Here is a 17,843-nt window from a genome sequence, read left to right on the forward strand (position 1 = left end):
AACCCTAAGTAGCGTAAAAGTGCTAGTGCGAACTATTAAATTGAACACAAGTTTCGAGGGTTTTACATAAGAATCATAGAGGAGGATTAAGGGCAACTAGTACAACTAGATTATGTTAAAACCCCATTGTGAAATACCCGCGTTTTCATCGCATAAATTAGAGTTGCATCAAGGACAGTTTAATTAGAGGCGCTGGCTAAAAAAAATTCAGCTGTTACGTCGTTAGTGAACAAAAGGAGATTAAACTTGATTGTTGGAATACGTAACTCCGAAATTAGTAACCGCAGTTGAAAGAACATTCGGCGAAAGTTAGAGTGGTAGAACGTCTAGTTTAGTAAGCAAATTTCTTCTTTTTCTGTGAATAAAAATAGTGTTAACACTCGTTTCTAAAGCCCGTTAATGACAAACGTTCTTGGTTTGTACAACCTTGCATTCCATGAACACAGGGATTCTCTGTCCTAAAAAAACTACATCTTCGCTGGAATATTTTTTACCGTCGGAAGGGTCCGATCTGCAGCTTCAGGATTTATTTTCCGCAAAAGATTCACGAACGCTTCTGGAAAAGTCTAGGAAAATACAATAGTATTTATACAAGGCGGATCCTAGACCACTTCAAGGTTGCTCGCTATCTGGTGTTGACCTTGCAAAGTAGTTCAAGGTCACGCGGGAAATAGGTCAAGGTGAAAGTTGAGTGACACGTGGTCGGTGACCTTGGAAATTAGGTCAATGTGAAAGTCGCGTGCCACGTGGGCGGTGACCTAATTTTCAATGTCATCCAAGGTCATTGGTCCCATTAATTTTCAAGGTCATCCGAGGCAATTGACCCCATTAATTTTCAAGGTGATCAGAGGCCATCGGCTACATTGAATTTCAAGGTCTTCCGAGATCATTGATCCCATTAATTTTCAAGGTCATCCGGGGGCATTGACCCCACTAATTTTTAAAGTCATTCGAGGTGGGTGCCCTCATTAATTCTTAAGATAATCCGAGGCCATTGGCCCCATTTTTGAAGCATCAAATTACATTTCCAATGTCGTCAGAGATAATTGACCCCATAAATGTTCAAGGTCATCCGAGGACATTGACCTCCCTTTTTTGTTATCAAATTACATTTTCAAGGAGTTCCGCGGTCATTGGCCCTCATAAAATATTAAGACCATACGATGTCGTTGGCCCCGTTTTGTTGTGGTATCAAATTACATTTTCAAGGTTATCCGAGGTCATTGTCCCAATAAATTTTCAATTTCATTCGAGGGCATTGGCCCCATTTTATGTAGTGTCAAATTACCCATTTAATGTGGGGTCAGATTTTTGAGGTCACAGGTCAATACCCTCTTTTTGTGGTGGTCAATTACATTCTCCAGGCAATCCATGGTCAATGAACCCTTTTTTTTATATCAAATAGCATTTTCAAGAGTATAGAAGGTCAAAATCACCAAGTTTTGCGGTGTCAAATTACATATTAGCGGTAATCAAAACTCAAAGACTTCTTTACGTGGTGTCTAATTATACTCTCACGATCATCCAAGATCAATGAATCCATTTTGTCCGTGTCAAATTATATTTTCTCAAGGTCATCCGAGGTCAATGGCCTCGTTTTATGCAGTCTCTAATTACATCTAATTACATTCTCAATGTCAGCCAAAGTCAAAGTCATTTCTATGTGGCGTATAATGTCATTCTCAAGGTCGTCGTAGAAGATCAATGACCTCATCTTTTGTGGTGACCAATTACATTCTTGAGCTCATCCAAGGTCATTGTCCCCATTTGTGTGTGTGTGTCAAATTACATGTTCGAGGTCATGCAAGATCAATGGCCTCATTTTTATGTGGTGTCGAATTACACTCAAGGGCATACAAAGTCAAGGGCCCCAGTTCGTAGTATCAAACTGCACGTTTGGAGTAATCCAAGGTTGAGGAGCTCATTTTTTGTGATGTACAATTACACTCAAAGTTACCCAAAGTCAATGAAACCATTTTTAAGGTGCCAAATTACATTTGCAAGGTTGGCACTATTTTTGTAATGTTATCTATTTTTATTTTCAAGGTTATCAGCGGTTAGTGAATTTGGCGCTCTATATTTCTTTTACTGGATCCGTCACTGGCCGATTAGTCGCACGGAAACATTAGTTGTTACTGTCTGAGATAAAGGGCGAAACACTGAGTTAATGGGTTTTACGTGACCAAAACAGCTGACTCAGAATTGGTTTAAGTATTTTTTTTATATATACTATATTATATATTTATCTCAGGAGTGGTTTCTCTTTCTCTTGATGCCTGTGGTGGCTCCTTTGAATAGTTTTTACGGATCTTTATTTGCATATGAACAGTAAGGAGGTATGTTAAATTATTATGCAGCATTTTTCTCATTCTGTAGGGCTCTACCTACCTTCACTTAATACTCAACCCTCAAGTTTAAGTTCCCTCATTATTCCTTTAATTGGCCCTCAATGTTATCTCATCGTTCTTTCTTTTGGAATTTTGGATATTTCAACCCGTTATCTTATTAAAGATCGGTTTTGGCGCGTCAATTGATAGATGAGTTTCTACATTACCGGCAGAGTCTCCGCATGTGATTCTACATGGGACCTACTTACATGGAAGTTGTTTAGACCTGGAAATTTCAAGATAGTTCCTAACTGCAAGTATTAACGAAACCCCTTTGGAAATTAACGGAACTTGGTTTTATTCTTCATGGTACTCTAATGAAAAGTCTCAACTATAGGAATTAATTTCTACCAACCATAGTCCTCCTTCTCGACCCATAATCGTAATCGGATATAATGCCTTATATCTCAAGAGCCGATTGTGGACTAGGCTGATCAAATGGTAGGGTCAAACCTTTAAGTGCGAATATGTCGAGAACGGAGTGTCGGAAGATATAATTAACAAAGAGCGGTTGGAGAGTAGGGATGTTAAAAAAATACGCTTATTTGCACAAAAGATGTGCACAATTTGTACTTGTTTGATTACGTTATTTGTTTACTCCGAAGAATTTGCTTATTTTAGCTTGTTTACATTTTGAATTACCTAGTGAATAAAAATTGAATTATTTGTGCATTTTCCTTGAATTTAATGTCACCGTTATGCTGTTGTAACCGGTGCTTGTTAAACATTTTGCTTTTGCTAGTGTAAATTCATTCGAATTATTGATTATTTTTGAGTATTTAATGACTTTAATGACCTCCGTGTCAGACGTTAGCATTGCTATTTCGCAATATTTTATGTGCAGCGCGATTCACTACCCCTCTGTATTGTATTGTCGAATTGTAATTATTACATTTGCTTGATGTTCACTATCCGGTTTACTATTACTACTTTCCCTTTTTACTTATCTTTGCTGGTGAACAAGTCCCCGATGATCACTCCGACCCATTTATACCTTGCCTGAGCTTATCGTGTGTGCATCTCAAGGTCATTTTGTTACATTTGTCCAAAGTGAACGTAACAAATGTTTATTATTCCTAAACGGTTTAAGATGTAAGTTTTGCATACAGATGCGTTGAATGGTGCCAAGCAAAACTTTAAAAATGGGAAGCGGGCGAGGAGTAATCACACGTTCTGTCCTGCATGGTACTCTAATGAAAGGTCTTATCTAGGGAATGCAATCCCGCAGCAAAATCTCAATCCGGTATTTGCGGGATCTTTAGATGTTAATCCCGCGGGATCCCGGTATTTGCGGGATCCCGCAAAATTTTAAATAAATTGGCAAATAAGCAATTTTGTGCGGTTAACTTCTGTATTAAAATAAATCGCTAATTATCACAATATTCAACAAAAAAGTACTCAAAAAATCACCTGTAAAGCACAAAAGGTGAACTTCTAAAGTGCGTCAAAAATCATAGTACCTACATTTTTAACGAAGTAAACAGAGTCGTCCCCTTGGTTAACAAATTCCTCAGTCTTATCGAAATAAATTGCTCTCTACGAACTATAACTTTCCTACCTGCCTCATTTTCGAGATCAGTGGGTGGAGGGAATAGGGGGGGGGGGGGTTGTTTTGTCTTTATGGTAAAAGTCTCACCAAAGGGAACGAACTGTTTTCTACCAACTAACGCCCTTCTTCCTTAACCTTTATCAAAATTGTAGGTGGGGGGGGGGGGGGGGGGGGAACTTGGTTTTATTCTTCATGGTACTCTAATGAAAGGTCTCAACTAAAGGAATTAATTTCTACCAACCATAGTAGCCCATTATCGTAATCGGATATAATTCCTTATATCTCAAGAGAGGATTGTCGGAGGAGGGTACTTACAAAGGACGATTGGGACGTCTGGAAGAAATATACCCATTGGTGATGTCAATAATAGTGAGAATATCTCGAGAATGGACTGTCGTTACTTGTTTACTCCGAAAAATATAGTTATTTGTGCATTGTAAGGTATTTCCATTGAATTAAATGTCACCTTTATTCTGCTGTAATGCTGTAGTTGATAAAAATTTTGCTTTTGCTAGTGAAAATTCATTCGAATTATTGATTAAATTTGAGTATTTATGACAGTATAATATATGATTGCCTCCGTGTCAGACGTTAGCATTGCTATTTCGCAATATTTGTTGTGCAGCGCGATTCACTACTCCTTATATTTGTTTGTTGTGTTATTCTCTGTTACAGATTTTCAGAACGCGCCCTTCTGAATTCAGATGGACGAATTCGACTCCTTGATGAACGTTTAATTACATACTACATACATCACCCCGACCCACTTATACTTTGTCTGAGGTTATCGTGTGTGCATCTCAAGGTAATTTTGTTACATTTGTCCAAAGTGAACGTAACAAATGTTTATTATTCCTAAACGGTTTAAGATATAAGTTTTTGGATAGTGATAAACTTAGATTTCGTCAATCTGATATAGGGAACCGGACCATAAAGTGTATAGGTGATAATATCTAGGTTTACTAGGGATTTTAGATTGAAAACAAACGCTTAATAAATACAGAAATGTTGAAATTTACAACATCGTGTTACAGTCAACAGTCTAACACCAACTCGAACCCAAACCGAATGAAATGCATCTGATTGTAATTGGCGCACCTGCAGCAAATTTACGACTAGTTTTCTGCTGCCTTCAATTCTACCGTATGAGACAAAACAACATCCATAAATCTAAAAAAAGGAGCAGTTTACACAACAATTACCGACATTAAATCATCTTTCGTAATAGAAACGTCAAAAGTTAATGCGCGCGTAGCCGACAAAGCAACTTGAACCCCGCCGGTAGAAAGTAGTTGCAAATCAAATCAATTAGAAGCTCTCTGTGACCTATAATAATAATGGACGACAAAGTAAGAAAAATGGGCGCCCATTGTTTTCAGCGGCTGACGTGCTCTTAAAATTTTTTCGTCGGCGCGCTCGTAAAATTCCAACTAAAAACCTGTCGCGACGACTCGCTGCATTTTTGACGTTTTTCGTATTAAAAGAATCCCTCGCGTTCGGCGCGTCGCCCGAGGCTAATCTTATTTATAGGTTAAGAAAGAGAGAAATTAAGGGCAAGTAAGTAATGCAAACGTGACTTTAGAGAAAGGAAGCAATCTCCTCTCCCGTAGCGGAAACAGAAGCACCAAAGCGGAACCGAGGAAGACTATCTTTTGTCTAAGGGACAGGTCGTTCACTCTATGAATACTAAAAGCACAAACAGTAAACTCTGTTAGTTATTTTTCCAAGACTGGCGTGTTCTCCAAAGGCGACCTCCTCCTCGTCGGAAATTGAATAAAACATCTTCGCTAATTTAATAACAGTCGGAGCGACTAATAAATTCAATTATGTGATTTAATTAAAAATTTTCAAGTGTTACCGAAGCTCTCTTTCTCCACACTCATTTAATTAGACATCCAATTACTACCTACATTTTTCAAAAAAAGAATTTCGATATAATAAACATTTGTGTAATTAATTTATTTCCCAGTCACGAGCCAAGTCGATACACCGCATTCTAATTACGGAAAAAAGGACGGGAGAAGCTTACAGCCAGGTGGAGCTTGTTTGCAGAATTTCGCAATTATTTCCATCACATGTTCGCCAAAATTGTAAAATACGTTGGGATGCGTGAAGTTAGCAGGACACTAAAAGTCAACGGTTAAGAGTTCGATTATGCATGTGCGCCAAGACCCAAATCGGGACCCCTTCCAAAGGAAACTCGGTTCTGGATTGTCGGAAGCGACGGTCTCTGATAAAAATGAGATAATCGTCCGATACTAGTTACCAAAAAAACATGTTGATTTATATAATGACGCGCACATTCGAAGCTGGCGTTATCAGATCGCTTTTGTTTGAAGGTTCTGACAAGAAGATTTTTTTAGTATTTTTATAGTTTTTTTAAATATTGGAATCAACGAAAAAACGAGGCTGGTTCGCGACGGTTGGAAAGCGTGTACATTTCTGTACGCCATTTTTTTCGAGCAGTCCGCCCGGCTTGATAAAATTTAGAAAGTGTATGTATACTGTGAGGTTAAGTGCACCTTGTTATCGTAGCGCTTTGTACGAAATAAGAACTTATTTTCAGTATTGACCGCCTGCGTGCGGGGTTAATTTGTCCAAACAAGCATTTCCTTCTTTCAGTGTTTAGAAATAAATTTTTCTCGTTATCAATCAATTAATTGTGTATTTATTCTAATCCTTTGTGATAGTTTGTGCATGTGGTTTTCAGAAATTGATCGAGACTACCAAATCTCGCAAATCATTAATTTAGGTCAATATTGAGATTTCTCTTTGTAGCAGATGACGGAAGTGTGCGAGGAGAAATTAGAAAATTCTAAGTTTCAATTTTGATTTGTTTGAGCTAGTTGGACAGATATATTGTGTGTGGTCTAGTTGATACAGGGTGTTCCTTAAAGGCATGCTAACATTTAAGGGGGTGATTCCAAGGTTGACTCTTCAAACCAATTTAAGAAAAAAACTTCCTTTGAACGTGTCCTAAACGTTTTAATTTTTGAGATATAGGATGATAAAGTTAAAAAAATCAGTTTTTTTTAAATAATAACAGAAATAATATTGTAGACCTCTATGAAATTTGGTACATGTCTTCTATGCATCAAGATGCATTTTCTGATGTGCAAAAGTTTCTATATTTTAGTGGGGTCCGTACGGCTTTTCCATTGAATATTTTTAGAGAAAAAAAGACTACGCTACTATTTTTTAAATTTTCAATCTTCTGGTTGTTCTTTGTCCGACGAATAAAAATCGTTCAGATCAAATTTGCTCAAAAATGAATGAGGATTTAAAAAATAATTTTTATTTTAAGAGAAGGCAGTTGTGTAGTATGTTTTTCTCAAAAAATAGTCAATGCAAAAGCCGTACGGACGCCACTGGTAGAGAAAATAAAAAGTTTTGCACGTCAGAAAATGCATCTTGATGCATAGAAGACAAGTACCAAATTTCATAAAGATGTCTACAATATTATCTCTGTTATTAAACAACTGATTTTTTTTAAACTTGACCACCCTGTATCTCAAAAATTAAAACGTATAGGACATACGTTCATAGGAAGTTTTTTTTTCTTAAAATGGGTCCAATAATCACCCCCTTAAATATTAGCATGACTTTAAGGAACACCCTGTATACTCCGGAAGGTTTGTGGAATCTCCACCATTGAAAATAAAATATCTTGAACCGGAAAAGAGCCACCAATGCGGCTAACGGAGTACGGACGGATTCGACGATGACGAGATAGTGAAAGGTAGAATAAAAGTAAGAGCAGAAGCGGAATCATGGAATTGGCGTCGAAATCATAACGTTCTCAAGATGGGTTCAAAAATGAAACGGAATGGAAATAAAAGCCGAATTATGATTGAAAGACTCACATGAGCGCGAAAATGAAAATTATAAGAATAAAGTCAGAATCCTGAAAATTAAAAACGGGAAAGAGGATGAGGATAATGAGAATGAGAAAAGGACCATGAGAATGCGGTTGAGAATCATGAGTATCAGCACGAAAATTATTGATGATAACAGTGGGAATGTGAGTCACGGAAATGGATCGTGAAAATGCTTATGATAATTAGAATAATGAGGAAAATCGTAAGAATATGAACAGAACCAATGAGAATCAGAATCCTGAAAATAATAAACAAAAAAGAGAATGATGATAATGTGAATGTAGAGTGCGATTCACGGGACCGAGGGGGATCATTTTGAGAATGCAATTGGAAGTCATGACAATGTGAATGAGAATCATAAAAAAAACAAAAATCATTACCTAAATTATAACAGTGAGAAGGTAAATCACGGGAGTGAATCGTGGGAATGCTTGCGATAATTCCAAGAATGAAGAGAAAGGTTGTTAGAATGAGAACAGTGAGAATAAAAATGATAAAGATGAGAATCAGAATCCAGAAGATAAGAAACGAGAAAATTATCGCAATGGGAATGAAAAGTGTCACAAGAAGGAGAAGGAGAATTGTGGGAATGCAACTGGGAATCATAAGAATAGTGAATATGAAAAAGAAAATCACTGCATGATAACAGTGAGAATATGAATCACGGGAGTGAATCGTGGAAAGGCTTACGATAATCACGAGAATCAAAAGAAAACCTACAATGATGAAAATATTGAGTAGGAATCATAAAACTGAGAATGAAAATTTTGAAGATAATAATAATAATAATATATTTAATAATAATAATATATTTAATAATAATAATATATATTATATTTTTTATTTTTTTTTAGAACCCTACTACCAGACACAGATACAGACACTAATCGTTACTTGATTTTAATCCGTGCGATTAGTTAACCAGGCTAGACCTGAGTTCTCACAAAAAACACCGACCATAATAATAATATATTTTAGTGCATATACCAACAAAACGTATGTATGTAAGATGAGGAAAAAGAGAGTGGGGATGAGAATGACGAATGAGAACTATAAGATTAAGAAGGAGAATTATGGGAATGAGATTGACAGTCGCGATAATAATGAATATGAGAACAAAAATCAGTTGTTCAAATAACAACAGTGCGAATGAAAATAAAGATCATGAAGATGAGAAACAAGAATAGAAATGAAGAAAATGAGAATGGAGGGTGCGAGTTAGAAAAACGAGAAGAACAATGACGAGAATGTGATTGTAAACCACGTACCACAAGTCCATTTTAGCCTACTATCTTAATGATTTTAATTCAGTACCAATATCGATTCCTCGATGTAAAACGCAATAAAATTTCTTTTTGATCGTTACCATGGTAACCACATAATGTAATTGTTTTCCTCTTTCGTCAGAATTCGAAATAGATAATTTTAAATACGCAATAGACGCACACCACACCGAAATATATCACTGTAATTTTTGTCCGCTGTATTTTTCAATATTGTTTGGTATTAAAATGTTACAGTTTGCTCGTCGCTACTATATTTTTTTGTGTTCAGCATTGTTCGTCGTGAAGAACTATGATCAGTGGGTTCTTAATGGCGTTGGACGGCGCATATTGGCTGATTATTCATTCTTGCCATGCGTTTTTAGTTTTGGATTGAGATTCATGTTTTCTCTCACACGGAGGCTATAAATTGAATTCTTAGTGGATACATACACCCTTACCTATTGATTATTTTAGTTATCGATGCCGTTCCAGTTACAGAGCTAGGTTAAATTCTGTTTTTTAAGGGATGGCATGAAATTTCTTTTAGGGTTCTAAAGTTCTCCTAGTTTTTACAAGTTTAAGCACCAGGTCAAATAATGAACTATCAATCAAATCGATATGTACTTTCATAGATATGTGAATTTGGGGGAAAAGAAGATATTGTTATCAACACAGCACAAGCAAGGGGTCATAGGTCAGATCACTTCGGCGCTTGATTGGGTTTGTTTTCCCATTAAATTTTAACTTCCTTCAGGGCGCTAAATAAATGTCACGTTTCAATTGTGAAATTACCGTCGCCATGTTTCCTAAATATTTCTGGTCACCAGTGGCGTGCTGTATTCCAGTGGCTTATCAAACTTACCTTTTTTTAAATTGAACACCCCATATTTTATTGAAGAATTGGAAAGTACTTAAGTTTTATGTAACATACCTCTGACTTTAACGATTTCGCTGTTATAAAATTGTTTAGCGTATTTTTTAAGAATTTAAAAAAATATGCTATTGTTTGGGTTCTGTCCGTCCGTCCGGACCCACATCTGCGGTGTTGAAGTACTTTTAGAGGAATGGCCCTAGACCCCTGGATTTTTTTGCAATATGTACCTTGAAGGTGTACCAGACGGCCATCAAATTTCGCTGTTTGAACTTTTAAATGTGCCAAGTAGATATTTTAAAGATTGAGTGGGGGGGGGGGGGGGGGGGGGTGAACCACGTTCCTAACCCTTCATTGGTATTCTATGAAAGGCCTCACCGAAATGAATCATAGTTTTTGTACAAACTATTACTTTCCTGCACGACTTCTTTCCGGAGATCCGAAGTAACGGGGGATGAGGGCGGGGAGAACTTAAATCTTTCTTTCATGGTATTCCTATTAAAGGTCCAACCAAAAAGGAATCTGTTTTTCTACCAACTACCGCCTGCTTTCCTGACTCTTTATCAAAAACAGAGATGGGCGGGGGGGGGGGGCTGTTTTATCCTTCATCGATCTAATGAAGATCTCAAAAACGGGATTCATTGTTGTGTTCATTCTACAGGGGCCTGGGAACAAGTTGTAAGTAGAATAACTTTTTTTGTTTTGCCCTCATCCATAGACCATATCCACATAAAAATGCTTTTTTCTTTTCCTTCATAAAAACTCTTCATTTTTTAAGTTTAACGTAGTTGCGAATATGCCATCTCTCTTTTTCTCTGCTACTCCTTTCACTGAATTATTAAGCGAGCTCCTAGCGAGCCTGAGTCGTCAGTCCATTTGCACGATTCTCGATCACAATGGACGGATTAGATGAAATTTGTAGGTGGGATTCTTTATCAAATTTTAGATCGGAGTCCGTGGAAAAAAATAAGGAAGACCCTTTTGGACATCTCGTTAGTATTAGCCGACATTGTATGCATATGGGCATAGCTCTAGCCCATTATAATCGCAATTCAAATTTGAGTCTAATGATTCAACATCTCGAGCATTTAAGAAACGAAGTTGCAGATTTTTATTTATTTTTTATTTAAAATGACATTTTTCCTTAGGCCTGGGTAAAAGCGAAGTATCGGCAGTTTCAAAATTCTGATATTTGCGCATGCGCAGTACCAACTTTCTTATTTATGAGAGCATTTAAAATGAATTTGATAATTAGCGCACTTGGAATAAAAGCAAATGTTGCGCCAGTTGCAAAATTTGATTTTGCGCATGCGCAGTGCCAACCTTCCTATTTGCAAAAGCATTTAAATGAAATTTGATAATTAGGCACTTGGAATAAAAGCAAATGTTGCGCCAGTTGCAAAATTTGATTTTGCGCATGCGCAGTGCCAACCTTCTTATTTACGAAAGCATTTAAATGAAATTTGATAATTAGGCACTGGGGATAAAAGCAAATGTAGCGCCAGTATCAAAATTTAATTCTGCGCATGCGCAGTTCCAACTTTCTTATTTACGAAAGCATTTAAATGAAATTTGGTAATTAGGCACTTGGAATAAAAGCAAATGTAGCGCCAGTTTCAAAATTTGGTTTTGCGCATGCGTAGTACCATGGAATGCAGATTTTTATCGGTGTAATAATGGAAGTTGACGTCGCAATTTTTATGGAACAAGCTCATATGATAGGGTTCCTCTTGCGCCATGCAGAAATCCTGTTGCAGTTGAATCTTAAACGGGCACTAGTTGTACTTTTGAAGAGTACGATGCACAGACACCGCATTTAAATGTTGTCCGTGTCTCTACTAATTTCATAGACACTAATATGCGGATTGTCAACGGCTGTCCCGAGAACTTGCAATTCGCTCTAAACGTGCTTTCGTCTGACTCTCCTTATTCGTTAGTAGAAGGGGGGAACTATCCCCACTACCTTTTTGTGGTGCAAGGTCGTGGCGAGATGATCGGAAAATCGAAGTAAACTCGAAAATGTTTACAAATTCTGAAAAAATATACGCAAAAATCCCATACGTTATGTAAAAGCATGTAGTCCTTAATTCAAAACTTAGCCGCTCGAGTTCTCACAAAAAAATTTTGGGGACAACCAAGTCGTTGAGGGGGGGGGGAGGAGGAATTTTTCGAGTACTTTCCAAATCTGTGTGATACGACACTGGAATACAACACGCCACCGGTGACCACAACTACATATTTTAAAATTTTTTTCGGTATCTTTTAGGGTAAAGGAATTATGATCCGAGGAGTCTTTAGATGCAACACCCTGTACATATAAAGGAATGATGACATGGTCTTGACCATGGCCGTCTATAATTGTGCTCTAACATGCGAAGCAAAACACGTTTGCCGCGCTTTACCCATTAAAACTATGGTATTTTGTATCTTTATCGGGAGCAAAAAGTTGGTTAACTTTGGAAAGATGCTGTCTCACTTTCGGTATTTCTTTCATCTTTTCGTGCAATAATAGCTACATTGAAATGATGAAGTGCACTGAAAAATAAACTATTTATGCGAAAAATTATCGTACACTGTAAATATCCTCATAGTAAAAATGTATGTGTTGTTTAAAAGCATTGTATATCTCTGTAAGTCAAAGTCCAAATTCGGTCCCCCGAAGAATGTTTTTTAAGATAATCATTAGAACGTGTTTACTTTACGATTACGCCGCGACGTAAACAGAAGGCGTCTATTTCGGAAATACGTCCGAAGCGACACACATACAGGATGTAAGCCCATTTTGAACGATAATTTTATTACAAGCAATTAATAACATATACACAAAGCTGTGTAATAAAATTATACAGTGCGTACCGCACCACAAGACGAAGTAATTTTAAGCGCATTAGCGGCGACTTTGTTTTATTTATACGCCATATAATTGCATTTTCAAAGAGGGTTATTATTTTGATGCACGTTTCCTGTCAGGCGTTCCTTTCGGGCGCGGGGTTTAAAAATATACGAAGTGTGGTTACGCGTCAATTTCGCATGACATCCGTAGCTATTTGTAGAAGTGCGCCAAGAGGAAAAAAAGGGCTATACTCACATTGTATATTTAAAGAGGCGGAGGAGCTCGTAATGGAGAATCCTTTTAAATCCTGAGCGACGCAAGTGAATTCTCCCGCATCCTTTTCTTTGTCGACTCTCGTGAAATGCAAATTGGAGCCTTGCTGGTGGCGTCGCGTCGTGTTGTCAATTTTCGAACCTGCAATTAGGGGTAATTAGACGAAGTGGCGAGGAAGGGACCGTTACCTACCGTTTAATTCCCAGTAGTAGCTGATGCCGTTGTTTGGAGTTACCTCGCACGGTAGACTCGCGGATTTGCCCTCGGTGACGTCGACGTCTTTGGGGGTGTGCGAGAAGTAAAGCTCTTCCTGTCCGAGGGATGCGGAAACTGAAATGCAAGTTTCTCGTATTTACAACAACCCTCGAAATTATTCCAAGCATGCATAATCAATACAAGCACATTTATCATGGTCCAATGTGCTTGTATGCTTTGTCTACAAGTAAATGAGCGAAACAATCGCGGATACATTTTTCCCTCACGTTCCACTCTGCACGAGTTTTGTTTTGTTGCCGCTTTGTTTCACGGCCATTGTTTTAATTATGCCAATTTGCAACGGCGCGCAGAGAGTCTACGGCGGTGAACTTCGCGGAACTTACCACAAACGCTCAAGAAGTAGACAAAGTTTCTCATTCCGCTCATCTTCGTTAGCGAAACCGACACACGCACCACCTTCACGCAAAAGTCATTGTAGCGGACGGAATTCGCGTTTGTTTACGGAGGGCATTTTACCATTCACGTACCTACACGATTTGCAACCCCCTTGTAACGCAGACACGAGTCGCGGTTTACTGATGAGCTGACGTCAAAACCGGCATTCCACTAACAAAACCGGCTTTACGAAGTTCAAACACTTTTAGGACGCTAATTTCCGAAGAGACACGAAACAAGGGGGATGCTGTGTATGCTTCGCCTAAGGGCGGGGGCAATACGCATGGTGACGCGTATAACGACTTGCCTATCCATCAGGCTGAGTTTGCATTTTTTTCTTTATCCACAATACGTCGGCCAAGAATCCACGATTGGCTTTCAAGCTCAGGCAAATTCTGTTCACTCGCAGACAGAGAAAGGCCGGACAAAGAACAAACAAACCCACTGAGGAGTCTGGCCAACCCTCTGGTGGAACGCTCCTTTGAATGCTCTAAGAAAAATCCACCAAGGTGACTCCCATGGAAGACGGGGAAAGCTCAACTGCCCAAACCAGGCGAGCATGCTTTGCTCGTAGCTCAACCAAAGCCAAAGGAAAGCGACCCAAGCGAAAGACACCGGAAGAATCAGGAAAGGAGACGTCCCTCCTTATTTACGCAATCGCCCCAGTAGTCGCAAAGCGACAAATGATGGCTCCATGTCCAGTCCATGGCCGATATGAATGTTATACAGGTGACCCTACACAAGGTAAAAACGGCCGAAGTTTCACCAAAGAAAATCTAGACGTGGCCCTGGAGGAATTTCTTATCCAGGGTTATCCTAATTGTGTAGGGGTAAGACTTTTGAGGTTTCAACATTAATCCTTACACCAAAATCTTGAACATTGCTCTGAAACTTTGGACCTTAAAATCTTAAAGTTTGTGATAATCCACCCTTATGGTTAGGCAACACACCTTTACATCTGAAACAAAAATATGTATAATAATATGCTCTGTATACAAAGGGCTTTTAGGGTAATAAATTTAGAAATTTCGAAAAATCCTCGAACACGTTAATTTTGTATTTGAGGGGGACACCCTTTGGAATACAAATCACGAACCCAAGTCTTCACCCCTCTACATAGAGGGCGTAACCCCTAAAATTTTAAATGGAATCCAATGGCAAATGGCACCTTATTTGAAAGCCAATTTAATCGTGATTACTAATCTGCTTTGCTTTTTAAATTCTATTCATTCGTTTCGGAGATATTCGCATTTGAAATGGTTTTTTCCCCCTGATTTAAGTCCTTTAGATTACTTCTTGTGGGGATATTTAAAGAGTAAAGTTTATGCTACTCCGCCCCGGAACATTACAAGGGTTGCGAGCACATATAACCATAGTGTAAGAATAGAATACACTATGGTATAACACAACAATTTCGAGCGATTACCCCTGAAATCTACAGGTAGTAATCATTTTATTCTTTCTTGTACTAGCTATTAATCATTGAATTTCTTGCCGCAATTTGATATTATTTACATTTTGCTGATTTTGCTTAAACTGCGATATCTAAATATGGCGTACTCCATGCTTTTGTTTTTGAATACCGTTAGATGAATCGTGTTTGTTATACTGTACAGGTGATTTTGTTTTATTAAGTTTTTATTTCTGTATTCACGAGGAGTTGATTATCAGTGCGATGTTGCTCTGTTCGATTGATTCGTAACTATTCCGTGAGGGAGGTACCTAATACAGTTTGATTATTCGCTGTATCTGTTACTTTCATATTCGTGGCGCGCTGCAGTTCTTGTGCGTTAACTATACGACGGGGGGCTCCCTTATTTGATGTTTCGATGTTTGTGTGTGTGAGTGGTTCATTCTGTCTCCGTGGAGTAGGTACCAAATACAGTTTGACGTTTCGCTGTATCTGTTGCCTACTCGTTTCGTGCGGATTGCAGTTCTTGGCACTTAGCAATGCGAGATATTTAGGGGCCCTCTCATTAACATTTTCTCTATTTAAAATATGTTCTGTTTGAGCGATAATCGATTTTCACATGAATACTTGCTATTAGCATTCTCACATGTACTTTTCGTGTTAAATTAATTTATGTTAATTGAGGACTGGAGTAGAGCCACACCATTTACATGTTTCCTATGTACATGCAATTTATTATTTCACGAGTTGTGTTAGCTCAATTGATCGTACAGGTATTTTGATGTGTATTTGTACTGAATTGATTTATCAGGTTTTCCACTGCATTTATGATGTCTTGTGTATTTTGTTTTTATGAACTTGTTTAATTGCATTTGATTTGATTATCTGATTTTTATCATACAATTTGAGATGTTTTATTTATGTGTATCTCTTACATTTTATTGCTGTAGGTGATTTAATTCATGTATTTGTGTAGCCTATGCCGAGGTTTTTGTTCCGTAGAAGGTTTCCCTGACATCGTCTTCTTGTGCGCGTAACATATTTATTTGTTCTTGTCATTTCTTACGCACAAAAGTTCTGTCCCGGTTATGTCTCACGTCCCAACACTTACAAGAACCGATTACACAACGTAGGAGTTAATTCGTGCCACCCATATCGAACCGACTGACATCCATATTCGAAGTGTCGTAGACATTAAGTCCTAGAGTAAGTATTATGCATTGAATCTTGATCCCTAGGGCTCTATCTTCAGGTGTCTGGAGTCACTTTGTGGCTTGGGCTTCAAGCACTGAACCCTGTATGTGTCTTGAGCGTTGACTATTTAACGTTGTACCGTTAATAATAAGTTATGTGTCTTGAAGCAGGAGAATTGAGCCTAGATTCCAACCCTGGGCCTTGAAATTTGAACCTTACATAAACCTTGCACATTTTGATCTTAATCTTTATGTTTTGAGGTTTGAGTCTTGTGCCTGGAACCTTTATTTTCAAACCCTTTCAGTTTTCAGGCACACATTTCCAGTCGTACCTACCCTTAATCTGTGAACCGTTGGTGTATATCAAGAGCTCCTGGGTTTTCAGCATTTTTAACCTTGGATATTGACCTTCTGCACAGGTTCTACACCATATTATGTTCTACACTAACTTCACACTACAAGAACGCGGAAATAAAGTCAACCCGGCAACGTTTAAAAATGGCCACCCGAATGACTATTCCCTCCAAAACTAAACAAGATCCCGCTTAAATTTGAAAAGTGGCACGTGATAAAACATCTAAAGCAGGGCCCTCTATGCTTTGACCTGAAGCACAGTAGGGAAGGAACGTAAGATAAAACCTTAGACCATATAGTACATGGACTGCTAATTGTAACTAAAATATGGTCAAGGACATCGCCTGGGTATGTGAGTTTCAGGGTAAACGAGTCTGCCCGAAGTTGTCTGATGAGACACGATTTGAGACTGTCAACCTATAAATTAACAAACGTCAATTAATTAATCGCCTAGATATCCCAAAAAAAGCAAACTTATTCTTATTTGTGGACGTATAGCAAATAATGAAGAGCATAAGGTTCCCGTACTACGCGGTTACTATAAAGCTGCTCTTTACGCGATCCTAGTGGTGTTTACACGACTTTAGTTTACCCTGAGATTCACATACCCACGACTACAGTGCCCTCTATCCGTGACCATCCATTTTGTATTGAAAGCATAGGGCGAATAGCAGTCCATGTACTATATGGTCTAAGGATAAAACACTCAAATTGTGAAAAGTGTGTTTAATAATGATCGCAAATGTTAAGATTGTGAAAGCTCGGAAATTTAAGTCGAAATACATTACATTGCAAAAATAAACTTTGAAAATGGTAGTTCACCGAATAAAAATAGAAATAAGCTGGGAACAAAAGAACTTACCAATAAAAAACCATCCGTCAAATTAATATCAAATTGTGTTGTAAAATTAATTGTTGAATGCGTAACATAAAATTATAACATCACAAAAAGTAGCATGTAGACTTCAAGAGGTAACATATAAGTTAAAAACAAGTTTTGGGAAATATCGATCAGGTAAGCAGGTCCCAAGATTCTAAGAAAGGGTGAAATACACAGAATGTGACTCATCTTTAGTGCAATAAAGTCCTTTTGTTAAAAGCAAGATGGAAAATTACATGGCCTTGTAGACAAATTTATCTAACTGTACAAATATGTGGAAATTATTGAATCGCCACCC

At 37.9% G+C, this 17,843-nt stretch overlaps 1 protein-coding gene across 1 annotated transcript in view; it reads right to left on the minus strand.

Moving 5' to 3' along the window:
- Positions 1 to 13,866, minus strand: part of LOC116174745 (tyrosine-protein kinase-like otk) — a 71,847-nt gene extending 57,981 nt beyond the window's left edge. Inside the window, exons 1-3 of the mRNA XM_031492719.1 lie at positions 13,656 to 13,866; positions 13,249 to 13,386; positions 13,039 to 13,197 (exon numbers count right to left, since the gene is read on the minus strand). Of these exons, the coding sequence (XP_031348579.1) occupies positions 13,039 to 13,197; positions 13,249 to 13,386; positions 13,656 to 13,698 (340 nt within the window). The 5' untranslated portion in view covers positions 13,699 to 13,866. The remainder of the gene's footprint in view (positions 1 to 13,038; positions 13,198 to 13,248; positions 13,387 to 13,655) is intronic.
- Positions 13,867 to 17,843: the final 3,977 nt, after the last annotated feature.

This window comes from Photinus pyralis, unplaced genomic scaffold (genome assembly GCF_008802855.1).
Source record: "Photinus pyralis isolate 1611_PpyrPB1 unplaced genomic scaffold, Ppyr1.3 Ppyr1.4_LG6, whole genome shotgun sequence".
In the NCBI taxonomy this organism is placed as follows: Eukaryota; Metazoa; Arthropoda; class Insecta; order Coleoptera; family Lampyridae; genus Photinus; species Photinus pyralis.